Here is a 15,201-nt window from a genome sequence, read left to right on the forward strand (position 1 = left end):
TGCTAATGACATCCAACGTCTTTAGTCCTCTTTCCCTCTGTCCCATTAAATCAGTCAGGAGTCTTACACAGGATTCATTAGCTCCCATCCCGGCTCTGACACTGCCAAATGTCTGACAACAATCGCTGCATTTTAAGCAGGGGTCTGTGTCTAATCTACCCACCCCCACATCCGTCTACTCCACCCCCACCCACACAGCCGTCTCATCCCCCCCCCCCCCCCCCCCCCTAGCTAACTGGGTGTTTAGAGGATAGCAGCACAGTGATTATCCTGTGATTGCACATGTGTGGCTGAGTGCAGGGGCCACGCCCCCAACACTAACCAGGAAGAGATACAGAGCACAGAGAGTTTGTTTGTTTATTAATGGAAATAATGTCCCCCCAGACTGAATGACTGACTGGATTTCTGGCTGGCTGGCTGACTTCAGTAAGATAAAATTGATCTAACTATGACAGACCTACACAACAGAGACATACAGTGTGGGAAAAAAGTATTTAGTCAGCCACCAATTGTGCAAGTTCTCCCACTTAAAAAGATGAGAGAGGCCTGTAATTTTCATCATAGGTACACGTCAACTATGACAGACAAAATGAGAATTTTTTTCTCCAGAAAATCACATTGTAGGATTTTTAATGAATTTATTTGCAAATTATGGTGGAAAATAAGTATTTGGTCAATAACAAAAGTTTCTCAATACTTTGTTATATACCCTTTGTTGGCAATGACACAGGTCAAACGTTTTCTGTAAGTCTTCACAAGGTTTTCACACACTGTTGCTGGTATTTTGGCCCATTCCTCCATGCAGATCTCCTCTAGAGCAGTGATGTTTTGGGGCTGTCGCTGGGCAACACGGACTTTCAACTCCCTCCAAAGATTTTCTATGGGGTTGAGATCTGGAGACTGGCTAGGCCACTCCAGGACCTTGAAATGCTTCTTACGAAGCCACTCCTTCTTTGACCGGGCGGTGTGTTTGGGATCATTGTCATGCTGAAAGACCCAGCCACGTTTCATCTTCAATGCCCTTGCTAATGGAAGGAGGTTTTCACTCAAAATCTCACGATACATGGCCCCATTCATTCTTTCCTTTACACCGATCAGTCGTCCTGGTCCCTTTGCAGAAAAACAGCTTTATTTTGGTTTCATCTGACCATATGACATTCTCCCAATCCTCTTCTGGATCATCCAAATGCACTCTAGCAAACTTCAGATGGGCCTGGACATGTACTGGCTTAAGCAGGGGGACACGTCTGGCACTGCAGGATTTGAGTCCCTGGCGGCGTAGTGTGTTACTGATGGTAGGCTTTGTTACTTTGGTCCCAGCTCTCTGCAGGTCATTCACTAGGTCCCCCCGTGTGGTTCTGGGATTTTTGCTCACCGTTCTTGTGATCATTTTGACCCCACAGGGTGAGATCTTGCGTGGAGCCCCAGATCGAGGGAGATTTTCAGTGGTCTTGTATGTCTTCTATTTCCTTGCGTGGAGCCCCAGATCGAGGGAGATTATCAGTGGTCTTGTATGTCTTCTATTTCCTAATAATTGCTCCCACAGTTGATTTCTTCAAACCAAGCTGCTTACCTATTGCAGATTCAGTCTTCCCAGCCTGGTGCAGGTCTACAATTTTCTTTCTGGTGTCCTTTGACAGCTCTTTGGTCTTGGCCATAGTGGAGTTTGGAGTGTGACTGTTTGAGGTTGTGGACAGGTGTCTTTTATACTGATAACAAGTTCAAACAGGTGCCATTAATAAAGGTAACGAGTGGAGGACAGAGGAGCCTCTTAAAGAAGAAGTTACAGGTCTGTGAGAGCCAGAAATCTTGCTTGTTTTTAGGTGACCAAATACTTTTTTTCCACCATAATTTGCAAATAAATTCAATAAAAATCCTACAATGTGATTTTCTGGGGGAAAAAAATCTCAATTTGTCTGTCATAGTTGACGTATACCTATGATGAAAAGTACAGGCCTCTCTCATCTTTTTAAGTGGGAGAACTTGCACAATTGGTGGCTGACTAAATACTTTTTTTCCACACTGTACCTACAGTGAGGGAAAAAAGTATTTGATCCCCTGCTGATTTCGTACGTTTGCCCACTGACAAAGAAATGATCAGTCTATAATTTTAATGGTAGGTTTATTTGAACAGTGAGGGACAGAATAACAACAACAAAATCCAGAAAAACGCATGTCAAAAATGTTATACATTGATTTGCATTTTAATGAGGGAAATAAGTATTTGACCCCCTCTCAATCAGAAAGATTTCTGGCTCCCAGGTGTCTTTTATACAGGTAACGAGCTGAGATTAGGAGCACACTCTTAAAGGGAGTGCTCCTAATCTCAACTTGTTACCTGTATAAAAGACGCCTGTCCACAGAAGCAATCAATCAATCAGATTCCAAACTATCCACCATGGCCAAGACCAAAGAGCTATCCAAGGATGTCAGGGACAGGATTGTAGACCTACACAAGGCTGGAATGGGCTACAAGACCATCGCCAAGCAGCTTGGTGAGAAGGTGACAACAGTTGCTGCGATTATTCGCAAATGGAAGAAACACAAAATAACTGTCAATCTCCCTCGGCCTGGGGCTCCATGCAAGATCTTACCTCGTGGAGTTGCAATGATCATGAGAACGGTGAGGAATCAGCCCAGAACTACACGGGAGGATCTTGTCAATGATCTCAAGGCAGCTGGGACCATAGTCACCAAGAAAACAATTGGTAACACACTACGCCGTGAATGACTGAAATCCTGCAGCGTCCGCAAGGTCCCCCTGCTCAAGAAAGCACATATACATGCCCGTCTGAAGTTTGCCAATGAACATCTGAATGATTCAGAGGAGAACTGGGTGAAAGTGTTGTGGTCAGATGAGACCAAAATGGAGCTCTTTGGCATCAACTCAACTCGCCGTGTTTGGAGGAGGAGGAATGCTGACTATGACCCCAAGAACACCATCCCCACCGTCAAACATGGAGGTGGAAACATTATGCTTTGGGGGTGTTTTTCTGCTAAGGAGACAGGACAACTTCACCGCATCAAAGGGACAATGGACGGGCCATGTACCATCAAATCTTGGGTGAGAGCCTACTTCCCTCAGCCAGGGCATTGAAAATGGGTCGTGGATGGGTATTCCAGCATGACAATGACCCAAAACACACGGCCAAGGCAACAAAGGAGTGGCTCAAGAAGAAGCACATTAAGGTCCTGGAGTGGCCTAGCCAGTCTCCAGACCTTAAACCCATAGAAAATCTGCCAAACGTCAGCCTCGAAACCTTTGAGAAGATCTGCTAAGAGGAGTGGAACAAAATCCCTCCTGAGATGTGTGAAACCTGGTGGCCAACTACAAGAAACGTCTGATCTCTGTGATTGCCAACAAGGGTTTCGCCACCAAGTACTATGTCATGTTTTGCAGAGGGGTCAAATACTTATTTCCCTCTTTAAAATGCAAATCAATTTATAATATTTTTGACATGCGTTTTTCTGGATTTTGTTGTTGTTATTCTGTCTCTCACTGTTCAAATAAACCTACCATTAAAATTATAGCCTGATCATGTCTTTGTCAGTGGGCAAACATACAAAATCAGCAGGGGATCAAATACTTTTTTCCCTCACTGTACACAACAGAGAGAAGTTGTACTATACAGACCGACCACTGAAAGGCTTGTGCAACGTAGATGTTATGCGTGGTCCCTGGAAATAATTAATACATTGTTTTAGAGATTTTTCTCTTCCTTCTGTTGTAGACATACTCAGCAGATCACTACACTCCGTTCCCATCAGATCTCCACTCTGTATCCTGCCATGTGGCCGCAGCCTGCCGATTCCCTGGGTTCAACGCAGAGGCTGGAATCCTCAACTACTACCGCTCTGATTCGTCGCTCGGGATCCACGTAGACGAATCAGAGCTGGACCACACTAGACCCCTCCTGTCATTCAGGTAAGAGGAGGAGGGGCTTGTTGTACCAAACCACCAACCACGGCTTTCAGTGGGTGAACCGGGTTAGTGTTGATTACATTCGATTTGGAACCTGGCTGCCTTCCGGGTGTGAGCCGGGTGTCCCGTTCTGGCCAATGGCGAAGTCAGCGCTAAACCAAAGTGACGTAGGTTAAGCACGTGGAGTTATGAATAGGATTCTGTGTGTTCACAAGCAACAGTGATTGCTTTTGATAAAAACGCTGCCTTCCCAATGAAAACTAGTTAGAAAATTCAAACATATTTTCTTTGGAAAAGAGATGCACAATGCTGCATTGTTGACAATATGACCGAGCGGCACAGATTACTGTTCGATTTGAGCAGGGCGCTCCTCCCTCACCGGCTTCGCCCGGTCACGTGACGGGCCATAACTCCCTCATTGAATATTGTCTCAATTCATCCTAAATTACAACCTGACACTCTTTGGTAATACTTTCTGGATGTGTTACTCTGAATGTGAATGCGACTATTGACCATTTCCTGTTTGTCTTGTCATTGTTGTTAACCTCATACTTGTCTTCCTCTCTTTTTTTTGATTGACGGCAGTTTCGGCCAATCTGCCGTCTTCCTGCTTGGTGGAACTCAGAGGGAAGACCCGCCCACCGCCATGTACATGCACAGCGGTGATGTCATGGTAATGTCAGGACACAGCCGCCTCCTCTACCACGCCGTGCCTCGCGTCGTCCCCGCCCCCAAGGGAGACCCCTTACACCCATCTCTGGAGGAGGAGGGCCTAGGCCCATGGTCAGACCAGGGACTCGCCCAGGACCATACCCAGGGAGAGGCCACCCTGATCCAGCCAGTATCAGAGGAGGACTGGGCGGTGTGCTCCAGGTACATCCAGACCTCCAGGGTGAATATGACCATCAGACAGGTGCTGGGGTCCGGCCAGGCCTTCCCCGCGATGGACACGACAGACAAACGGACAGACGCGGGACACACGGATGGGTACCATGACAACCAGGATGGAGAGAATGTGGGACTGAAGAGGAGGAGGAGTGACTAGTGACACTGAGTCATGAGACACCACACCTATAGAGGTTACATGTATGGACCGTTAAATGTTAACAGGTCAAAGAGGAGTACTAGAAGACAGTTATAATAACAAGAGATGATCTACTGTACAGCGAATGTTACCTCTTATGATGAATATTTATTTTCTGGATGATTTCAAATGGAGATGTTGTAATAAATGTGACATTGTATTTAAAGAAATTGTGACTTCTTCATTTTGCAACGTATGAGTTATGTAGGTTCAGCTGTTATACACTGTGTGCAGACTGACGTCATAGTTGAGTTATGTGGGGTCAGCTGTCCCGTGTAGCTCAGTTGGTAGAGCATGGCGCTTGCAACGCCAGGGTTGTGGGTTCGATTCCCACGGGGGACCAGTATGAAAAATGTATGCACTTACTAACTGTAAGTCGTTCTGGATAAGAGCGTCTGCTAAAATGACTAAAATGTAAATGTAATACACTGTATAGTTGAGTTATGTGGGGTCAGTTTATGTGTATAAGGTGATGCGGGAGGGGGGTGAAAAAAGCATCTAACGATGCACTTAGCTGTTCTACGAATGGTCTGAGGCAGGCGTTACAGATGATGAGTGTTTTCAAGTGCAACATTAATAACGATGGTTTTGGTAAACAGCTCGGAGATTTAACAATGCTCCTATGAAGGTTCTAACGATGAATTTAGCCTTAAGATGCTTTTAGGAAACCAGGCCCTGTAGCATACCTTGGCCCCAGTCTTTCAAAATTTATCTGAGATGATTTTGGCAATCAGAAAAAATATTAAATGTTAGAAAAGGATTTGGTCATCCAATCTGAGGTTTAATCAGGATTAAATGTCTTTTTTTTTAAATCTTTTTTTTTTTTACTCAAAGGTAGTGATTAGAATAGTTTTGATGCCGAAATTCAGGATTGTCTTGAACCCACTGGAAGGGTGGATTCAGGGTGGATTTAGAAAGGTTAAAGCCTCTACAACCAATATAACTAAGGTGAGGATGTTTTTTCTTTGATCTGAAAACCAAAGGTTCATTATGTTAAATTTACCCTAGTATAGTTATGTGGTCAGTTGTTATATTGAGAATTGTCCAATAAATGCATCTATACTTATACGTGATATGCAGGTTCTATTATGTGTAATCAAGGTACCTTTATTCATGTCGTTTCCTCATCTGTTTCCTATGCCAGTGTAGAAGTAGTAGCACAGCCTGTCCAGCAGATGGCGAGGCCCGTTCAAAGCGCTGAAAATCCGGATTCTGTGATCTTGATATTGTGATATCTGGATCAGAATGATCCTATCAGATTATTTTCTGAAAAACCGTATCAAAAACAGACATCGATCTGATGCTGGATTGCAAAAAAATAGGATTACAGAATCCAGATCATTCTGAAAAACTGGGCCCTGGAGAAAAATAGCGTCAACACAGACAGACCATACACATCCCTCTCCTCATTGGAAACCTATTAAAAGTTATTCCTTAGATTGTTTTCTCTCTACGTGTTTGAAATCATGAAACAGTGAAACCACATTAAACTCTTCACACTTGCTTGGCCCTTTGAGAAACACATATTTGGAGAATAAAACTGGATTAATTGCCTCGTGTTTCTTAAAGGGGTCAGAGGGACATGATAAAGGGAGAATAAATTGGTTTCAAGGCGAGATCTTTTGTGTGTTCTTCTGTACTACTGTAAACCAACAGTTTCTACTATAGAACAGGGATTGTTATTCACTATAGTCGAGCTCAGAGTTTCACTACATTAATTAGAGCAAAAAGTTGTTGTTTTCATAAATGGGTTGTGATGTAGTTTGTCTCTGCGAAATAGGACAAAACAGTGTTTCCTTCATGGTCCATTTATGTAATGTTGGAATGAAGTGAACTGCAGTTGACCCATATCACATGACGAGTTAGCCCAAAGACCGGCAGATGACGATATTGAGTTGTTTCATCTTACCGTCCAAAGGCATTGGATGCAGCCGGCTATACACTCGTATCCCCCGGCGACCGGTTTGTACATAAAACATTCTCCATTCAGGCTGCAAATGCATCGATTTCCTCCTTAACTCGATTTAATGGCGAGAAGAGAAACATTTTAACGGGAAAAATATAAGCCTACGTTCTTTATGAAACACAATTTTCCACCACCGTGCTAAAGTGGCTAATGCTACTCCCTGATGTTGCGCGCTGTGTTCAGCCAAGGGTAAACAACAGACTGCTTCAACCTGATTGGCTGAACGCGATACGCAACATCCGGGACTAGCATTCCAAGGTATTATCCACTCTAGCATGGTGGTGGAAAATTGTGTTTCATAAAAGAAAGTATGCATATTTTGCATAATTTCTTTTCCATGTATACACCCACTGGGATACGAGTGTAGAGCCGGCTGCATACAATGCCTTTGGACCGTCAGATGAAACAACTCAATATCGCCTTCGGCTAATGATGAGTGAACTAAGGGAGAGCTGAGACTTGTAGAAGAGGATAGAAAAACGTTATTGTCCAGTGTGGGACATTAGGTCGTCTTTGGCTTTACACAATGACATGGACAGATATTACAGCACCACTTTGTCATCAAGAGGATGTAAAGTTGTTTTGTACATGTATTATATAGTTTAGGTAGTTTATTTACTACTTCATTTATAAGAACACTGGGAATTCCAAAATAATGTAGGATTCATAGGCCTATGCAGAGCCATAGAGAGTTGGACTAACTTTTAGAATCTCTAATGTTGTTCTAATTCTAAGACATTCCGTTTCATAGCATTATTTAAATATCCCCCATGTTATGTTAATGGTGAGCCAACATTTACATTTACATTTGAGTCATTTAGCAGACGCTCTTATCCAGAGCGACTTGCAGTTAGTGAGCGCATACATTTTTCATACATTTTTTTCTCATACATGGCTGCCATAGAATGTTGTAGTGTCATGTAAATGCATCATAATGCATAAACCTGAATGTTCTAACTCTCTATAATAATGTCTCTGGTCCTATGTATGTTTTAACATCCAAAATTACTAAATCAACTCGAACTCAAACTTGAGATGTCGAAGTGAATCATTTGTTAAGCCTCTTCCTTCCCATTTTCCTTCTCTCTTGATCTCTCTTTCTAATCACTAGGCAGGTTTCCATTGACCCAGGTTTGTTCAACAAAAGCAATGCTGCAAAACAAAACATTGCGACTTGTAATGGAAACATTTTACATTTTAGTCATTTAGCAGACGCTCTTATCCAGAGCGACTTACAGTTAGTGAGTGCATACATTTTTCATACTTTTTTCATACTATAGGAGAAACAATTGTATCTGTTCGACAGTGGTGGATTTTTCCTTTGTCAAACTGTATTGTTTGAGGAAAATTATGATGGAAACAGGGCTTTTTTCCCGTGACAAATAATTGTGCAGGTACACGGGGCATGTGACGTCATCACGTAACTATAAACCTCCACTACACATTTAATTCTAAATGCCTACTGTTTGCTAAACAATTTTTTCAACTATAAAAATAATATTTCTTTGCAGGACAAGGATTCTTCCTGACTTTCAAGAATGTCTGAATTGCTTCGCCTTGCTTTTCTGGTTGACTGGAAGCAAGTTTCACCATTCAATTATTTCTGAACTAGGCCTACATGAGTGCAAGTTTCACTGTGACACAGACCGTGGTGATACATTGGCACATGAGAATTATTAGAATATAATGATTGCATTATATCCATGCTGGCTTTTGCGGGCTAGCAGAGACATGAAACAGAAAGGAGGGAGGGCATACAGGCTGTCGCAATTTGCCCCCCAAATTTTGGGGGGTGTTACATAATTACGCCCAGCTATTTTAATCGACACAAGGCAGTTCAATGGAGACGCACCGTAGCAGGCAATTGTCGCATCTATTTTCTATATGAACCTTCTAAATGTAAAAAAAAAAAAAAAAAAATACACTGGACAAGTTAATGGAAACAGCTATTGACTGTCCTTCTCTCTCCCTCTAGTTATCATGGCTGCCATGGAAAATGGCGACATTGATTTTCCACTGGCGCATCACATTTATTTGTGGGCTTTTTACACACAGGAGCTAAAGTAATCTATCGCTGCAAAGTTTCTGATGACCCTAACCCAGTCCTATGGGGCCTGTCTATGAGTCTGTAATGAGATGTCTATATGCTGTCAGTTAGTCTCTGGTTGGTAGATAACACCAGAGCATAGAGAGACTCCATAGGAAATTAGCCACTGTCATCTTCGAGTAAAGTGATGTATGTACACTCTTAGGTTCCAAAGGTTCCAAAAGGTTCCAAAAGGGTTCTTTGGCTGTCCCATGAGACCACCCCTTTTTTAGTTTCTCTGTGGAAAGGGTTCTACATGGAACCCAAAAAAGTTCTACCTGGAATCAAAATAGTTCTACCTGGAACCAAAAAGGTTTCTTCAAAGGGTTATCCTATGGGGACAGCCGAAAAACCCTTTTAGTTTCTAGATAGCACCTTTCTTTCTAAGAGTGTATTTAGTCCATTTTTTACTAGTAATATCTGGCTAGAGGAATAACAACAAGGCATACCCCTGATGTGTGTTGTGTGGTAGTCATAAAAGAGAGAGAGAGAGAGAGAGAGAGAGAGAGAGAGAGAGAGAGAGAGAGAGAGAGAGAGAGAGAGAGAGAGAGAGAGAGAGAGAGAGAGAGAGAGAGAGAGAGAGAGAGAGAGAGACATTTCAAATGTCATATTATGTATATACAGTGGGGGAAAAAAGTATTTAGTCAGCCACCAATTGTGCAAGTTCTCCCACTTAAAAAGATGAGAGAGGCCTGTAATTTTCATCATAGGTACACGTCAACTATGACAGACAAAATTAGATTTTTTTTCCCAGAAAAACACATTGTAGGATTTTTTATGATTTTATTTGCAAATTATGGTGGAAAATAAGTATTTGGTCAATAACAAACGTTTCTCAATACTTTGTTATATAACCTTTGTTGGCAATGACAAAGGTCAAACGTTTTCTGTAAGTCTTCACAAGGTTTTCACACACTGTTGCTGGTATTTTGGCCCATTCCTCCATGCAGATCTCCTCTAGAGCAGTGATGTTTTGGGGCTGTCGCTGGGCAACACGGACTTTCAACTCCCTCCAAAGATTTTCTATGGGGTTGAGATCTGGAGACTGGCTAGGCCACACCAGGACCTTGAAATGCTTCTTACGAAGCCACTCCTTCGTTGCCCGGACGGTGTGTTTGGGATCATTGTCATGCTGAAAGACCCAGCCACGTTTCATCTTCAATGCCCTTGCTGATGGAAGGAGGTTTTCACTCAAAATCTCACGATACATGGCCCCATTCATTCTTTCCTTTACACGGATGAGTCGTCCTGGTCCCTTTGCAGAAAAACAGCCCCAAAGCATGATGTTTCCACCCCCATGCTTCACAGTAGGTATGGTGTTCTTTGGATGCAACTCAGCATTCTTTGTCCTCCAAACACGACGAGTTGAGTTTTTACCAAAAAGTTCTATTTTGGTTTCATCTGACCATATGACATTCTCCCAATCCTCTTCTGGATCATCCAAATGCACTCTAGCAAACTTCAGACAGACCTGGACATGTACTGGCTTAAGCAGGGGGACACGTCTGGTACTGCAGGATTTGAGTCCCTGGCGGCGTACTGTGTAACTGATGGTAGGCTTTGTTACTTTGGTCCCAGCTCTCTGCAGGTCATTCACTAGGTCCTCCCGTGTGGTTCTGGGATTTTTGCTCACCGTTCTTGTGATCATTTTGACCCCACGGGGTGAGATCTTGCGTGGAGCCCCAGATCGAGGGAGATTATCAGTGGTCTTGTATGTCTTCCATTTCCTAATAATTGCTCCCACAGTTGATTTCTTCAAACCAAGCTGCTTACCTATTGCAGATTCAGTCTTCCCAGCCTGGTGCAGGTCTACAATTTTGTTTCTGGTGTCCTTTGACAGCTCTTTGGTCTTGGCCATAGTGGAGTTTGGAGTGTGACTGTTTGAGGTTGTGGACAGGTGTCTTTTATACTGATAACAAGTTCAAACAGGTGCCATTAATACAGGTAAAGAGTGGAGGACAGAGGAGCCTCTTAAAGAAAAAGTTACAGGTCTGTGAGAGCCAGAAATCTTGCTTGTTTGTAGGTGACCAAATACTTATTTTCCACTATAATTTGCAAATAAATTCATAAAAAATCCTACAATGTGATTTTCTGGATTTTTTTTCCTCAATTTGTCTGTCATAGTTGATGTGTACCTATGATGAAAATTACAGGCCTCTCTCATCTTTTTAAGTGGGAGAACTTGCACAATTGGTGGCTGACTAAATACTTTTTTCCCCCACTGTATACAGTGTTGTAATAATGTGCAAATAGTTAAAGTACAAATGGCAAAATAAATAAACATAAATATGGGTTGTATTTACAATGGTGTTTGTTCTTCACTGGTTGCCCTTTTCTTGTGGCAACAGGTCACAAATCTTGCTGCTGTGATGGCACACTGTGGTTTTTCAGTAGATAAGGGAGTTTATCAAAATTGGGTTTGTTTTCGAATTCTTTGTGGATCTCTGTAATCTGAGAGAAATGTGTGTCTCTAATATGGTCATACATTTGGCAGGAGGTTAGGAAGTGCAGCTCAGTTTCCACCTCATTTTGTGGGCAGTGTGCACATAGCCTGTCTTCTCTTGAGAGCCAGGTCTGCCTACGGCGACATTTCTCAATAGCAAGGCTATGCTCACTGAGTCTGTACATAGTCAAAGCTTTCCTTAATTTTGGGTCAGTCACAGTGGTCAGGTATTCTGCCACTGTGTACTCTCTGTTTAGGGCCAAATAGCATTCTCGTTTGCTCTGTTTTTTTGTTAATTCTTTCCAATGTGTCAAGTAATTCTCTTTTTGTTTTCTCATGATATGGTTGGATCTAATTGTGTTCATGTCCAGGACCAACTTACTTAGGGGACTCTTCTCCAGGTTAATCTCTCTGTAGGTGATGGCTTTGTTATGGAAGGTTTGGGAATCACTTCCTTTTAGGTGGTTGTAGAATTTAATGGCTCTTTTCTGGAATTTGATAATTAGCGGGTATCGGTCTAATTCTGCTCTGCATGCATTATTTTGTGTTTTTCGTTGTACACGGAGGAAATTTTTGCAGAATTCTGCATGCAGAGTTTCAATTTGGTGTTTGTCCCATTTTGTGAATTCTTGGTTGGTGAGCGGACCCCAGACCTCACAACCATAAAGGGCAATGGGTTCTATAACTGATTCAAGTATTTTTAGCCAGATCCTAATAGGTATGTCGAATTTTATGTTCCTTTTGATGGTGTAGAAGGCCCTTCTTGCCTTGTCTCTCAGAACGTTCACAGCTTTGAGGAAGTCTCTCTCTCTCTCTCTCTCTCTCTCTCTCTCTCTCTCTCTCTCTCTCTCTCTCTCTCTCTCTCTCTCTCTCTCTCTCGCTCTCTCTCTTTTTATTATCTATACATAGTCACTTTAACTCTACCCACATGTACATATTACATTAGCGGTGCGCGCTAGTAGCGTTTCAATCGGTGACGTCACTCGCCGCGACTTTTGTGGAGCGACGGGTAACGGTGCTTCGAGGGTAACTGTTGTCGACGTGTGCAGAGGGTCCCTGGTTCAGGTAGGGGCGAGGAGAGGGACGGAAGCAACACTGTTACACCCGCACATTGACTCTGTACCAGTACCCCCTGTATATAGCCTCGCTACTGTTATTTTATTTTACTGCTGCTCTTTAATTTAATTTAATTTTTATTTTTTACTTAACACTTATTTTTCTTAAAACTGCATTGTTGGTTAAGGGCTTGTAAGTAAGCATTTCACTGTAAGGTCTACACCTGTTGTATTTGGTGCATGTGGCAAATATATATAAATATATACAGTATATAAAAAAAATCTCTCTCTCTTTCTGTCTCTCACTCTCTCTCACGCTCTCTCTCTCTCGCTCTCTCGCTCTCTCTCTCTCACTCTGTTCTGATGTTCTGGAGGAGAGCACCAGCTGCCGTTGGTTGTTAAGGTGATGGCGGGCTTGGCTAGGAGCGTTGTAGCGGCGAGGCCTCTCGATGACCTCATTAGACCCCATTATGTCATTTCACTCCTGCATTGTTTTTAATTGGCCGGCCCGCCCCCGTTACCTTGGTCACCGATGGAGCGCCGCTAGCTGCTCGTTTCAGACTGCCTTGGCTAATGGCTAGCTGTGCTATTGACTGACAGACAGACAGACAGACAAACAGGCTTTGTGTTTTGGAGGTCATCTCTTGTGAAATAGGTCAGGTGTTTTTCAATGTGATCTGATCAGGAAAAAGTCTGAGCTCTGGTAGAGCGGCCATATTATTATATGGGCCTATTAATCCTGATCACCATGTGTGGTCAGCAGTAATGTACTGTCAAATCTAAAATGTTTGTTTACCCTCTACTAGCCTACTGGTGGTCCACCAGCATGGAGGCATGAAGTCAGGCATGATGTCAGTCATGAAATCAGTCATGAAGTCATTCATGAAGTCAGGCATGAAGTCAGGCATGAAGTCAGTCATGAGTTCATTCATGAAGTCAGTCATGAGGTCATTCATGAAGTCAGTCATAAAGTCATTCATGAAGTCAGTCATGAAGTCAGTCATGAAGTCATTCATGAAGTCAGGCATGAAGTCAGTCATAAAGTCATTCATGAAGTCAGGCATGAAGTCAGTCATGAAGTCAGTCATGAAGTCAGTCATGAGGTCATTCATGAAGTCAGTCATAAAGTCATTCATGAAGTCAGGCATGAAGTCAGTCATGAAGTCCTTCATGAAGTCAGGCATGAAGTCATTAATGAAGTCAGTCATGAAGTCAGTCATGAAGTCAGGCATGAAGTCAGTCATGAGTTCATTCATGAAGTCAGTCATAAAGTCATTCATGAAGTCAGGCATGAAGTCAGTCATGACGTCAGGCATGAAGTCAGTCATGAGGTCATTCATGAAGTCAGTCATAAAGTCATTCATGAAGTCAGGTATGAAGTCAGGCATGAAGTCATTCATGAAGTCAGGCATGAAGTCATTAATGAAGTCATTCATGAAGTCAGGCATGAAGTCAGGCATGAAGTCAGTCATGAGTTCATTCATGAAGTCAGTCATAAAGTCATTCATGAAGTCAGGCATGAAGTCAGTCATGAAGTCAGTCATGAAGTCAGTCATGAGGTCATTCATGAAGTCAGTCATAAAGTCATTCATGAAGTCAGGCATGAAGTCAATCATGACGTCAGGCATGAAGTCAGTCATGAGGTCAGGCATGAAGTCAGTCATAAAGTCATTCATGAAGTCAGGCATGAAGTCAGTCATAAAGTCATTCATGAAGTCAGGCATGAAGTCATTAATGAAGTCAGGCATGAAGTCAGGCATGAAGTCATTAATGAAGTTAGGCATGAAGTCATTAATGAAGTCAGGCATGAAGTCATTAATGAAGTCATTCATGAAGTCAGGCATGAAGTCAGGCATGAAGTCAGTCATGAGTTCATTCATGAAGTCAGTCATAAAGTCATTCATGAAGTCAGTCATGAAGTCAGTCATGAAGTCAGTCATGAGGTCATTCATGAAGTCAGTCATAAAGTCATTCATGAAGTCAGGCATGAAGTCAGTCATAAAGTCATTCATGAAGTCAGGCATGAAGTCATTAATGAAGTCAGTCATGAAGTCAGGCATGAAGTCAGGCATGAAGTCATTAATGAAGTCAGTCATGAAGTCAGGCATGAAGTCATTAATGAAGTCAGGCATGAAGTCAGGCATGAAGTCAGGTATGAAGTGGGTAGCAGTTTCATAGTTTACAAATGGCCTCTAACACTGAATGAAAACAATGTTTCCTTCTCCTTATATTAGCTTAAGGCCGGTCAGGAGTTTTGATGTGACCAGGAAGGACTCCAGGCCCTAGTTGTAGCCTTTAGCTTTGTTATAGAATAGAACTACCAGGTCACATGGTCATGAAAAACTCCTAGTCCTAAACTATAAAGCTGCCACCCTGTGTTTGAAAAAAACTGATGTCCATTTTATTTCCTGGTCTGTAGAAGTTATTCAGAACCAGGGGTAGGTTGGTTCCTAGTCTCCTCTCCTCCACACCGTGACAGTTGAGTTTTCTTTCCCAGCGAGTTCACCCGAGGGGGGACAGAGGAGTGAAACTACTTTTGTTTACATTTAACATAATCTCCTTTTGTGAGCAAAAGCTGGAGAATGTGCCTCTCTGTCCCTCTCTTTCTCTATTCATCTCTCCCTCTCTTCTGTCCTCTCTCTTTC

The 15,201-nt window shown here is 42.6% G+C and overlaps 1 protein-coding gene across 2 annotated transcripts in view; it reads left to right on the forward strand.

Annotated features, from left to right (window-relative positions):
• LOC311103112 (nucleic acid dioxygenase ALKBH1-like) overlaps positions 1-5,194 on the forward strand; it is a 14,149-nt gene extending 8,955 nt beyond the window's left edge. For both annotated transcript variants that reach the window (XM_084144648.1, XM_084144649.1), the window contains exons 5-6: positions 3,732-3,925; positions 4,508-5,194. In XM_084144648.1, the coding sequence (XP_084000774.1) occupies positions 3,732-3,925; positions 4,508-4,967 (654 nt within the window). In that variant the 3' untranslated portion in view covers positions 4,968-5,194. The remainder of the gene's footprint in view (positions 1-3,731; positions 3,926-4,507) is intronic.
• The last annotated feature ends 10,007 nt before the right edge of the window (positions 5,195-15,201 follow it).

The sequence above is a fragment of the Coregonus lavaretus genome (genome assembly GCF_964263955.1).
Source record: "Coregonus lavaretus genome assembly, chromosome: 27".
Taxonomy (NCBI): domain Eukaryota; kingdom Metazoa; phylum Chordata; class Actinopteri; order Salmoniformes; family Salmonidae; genus Coregonus; species Coregonus lavaretus.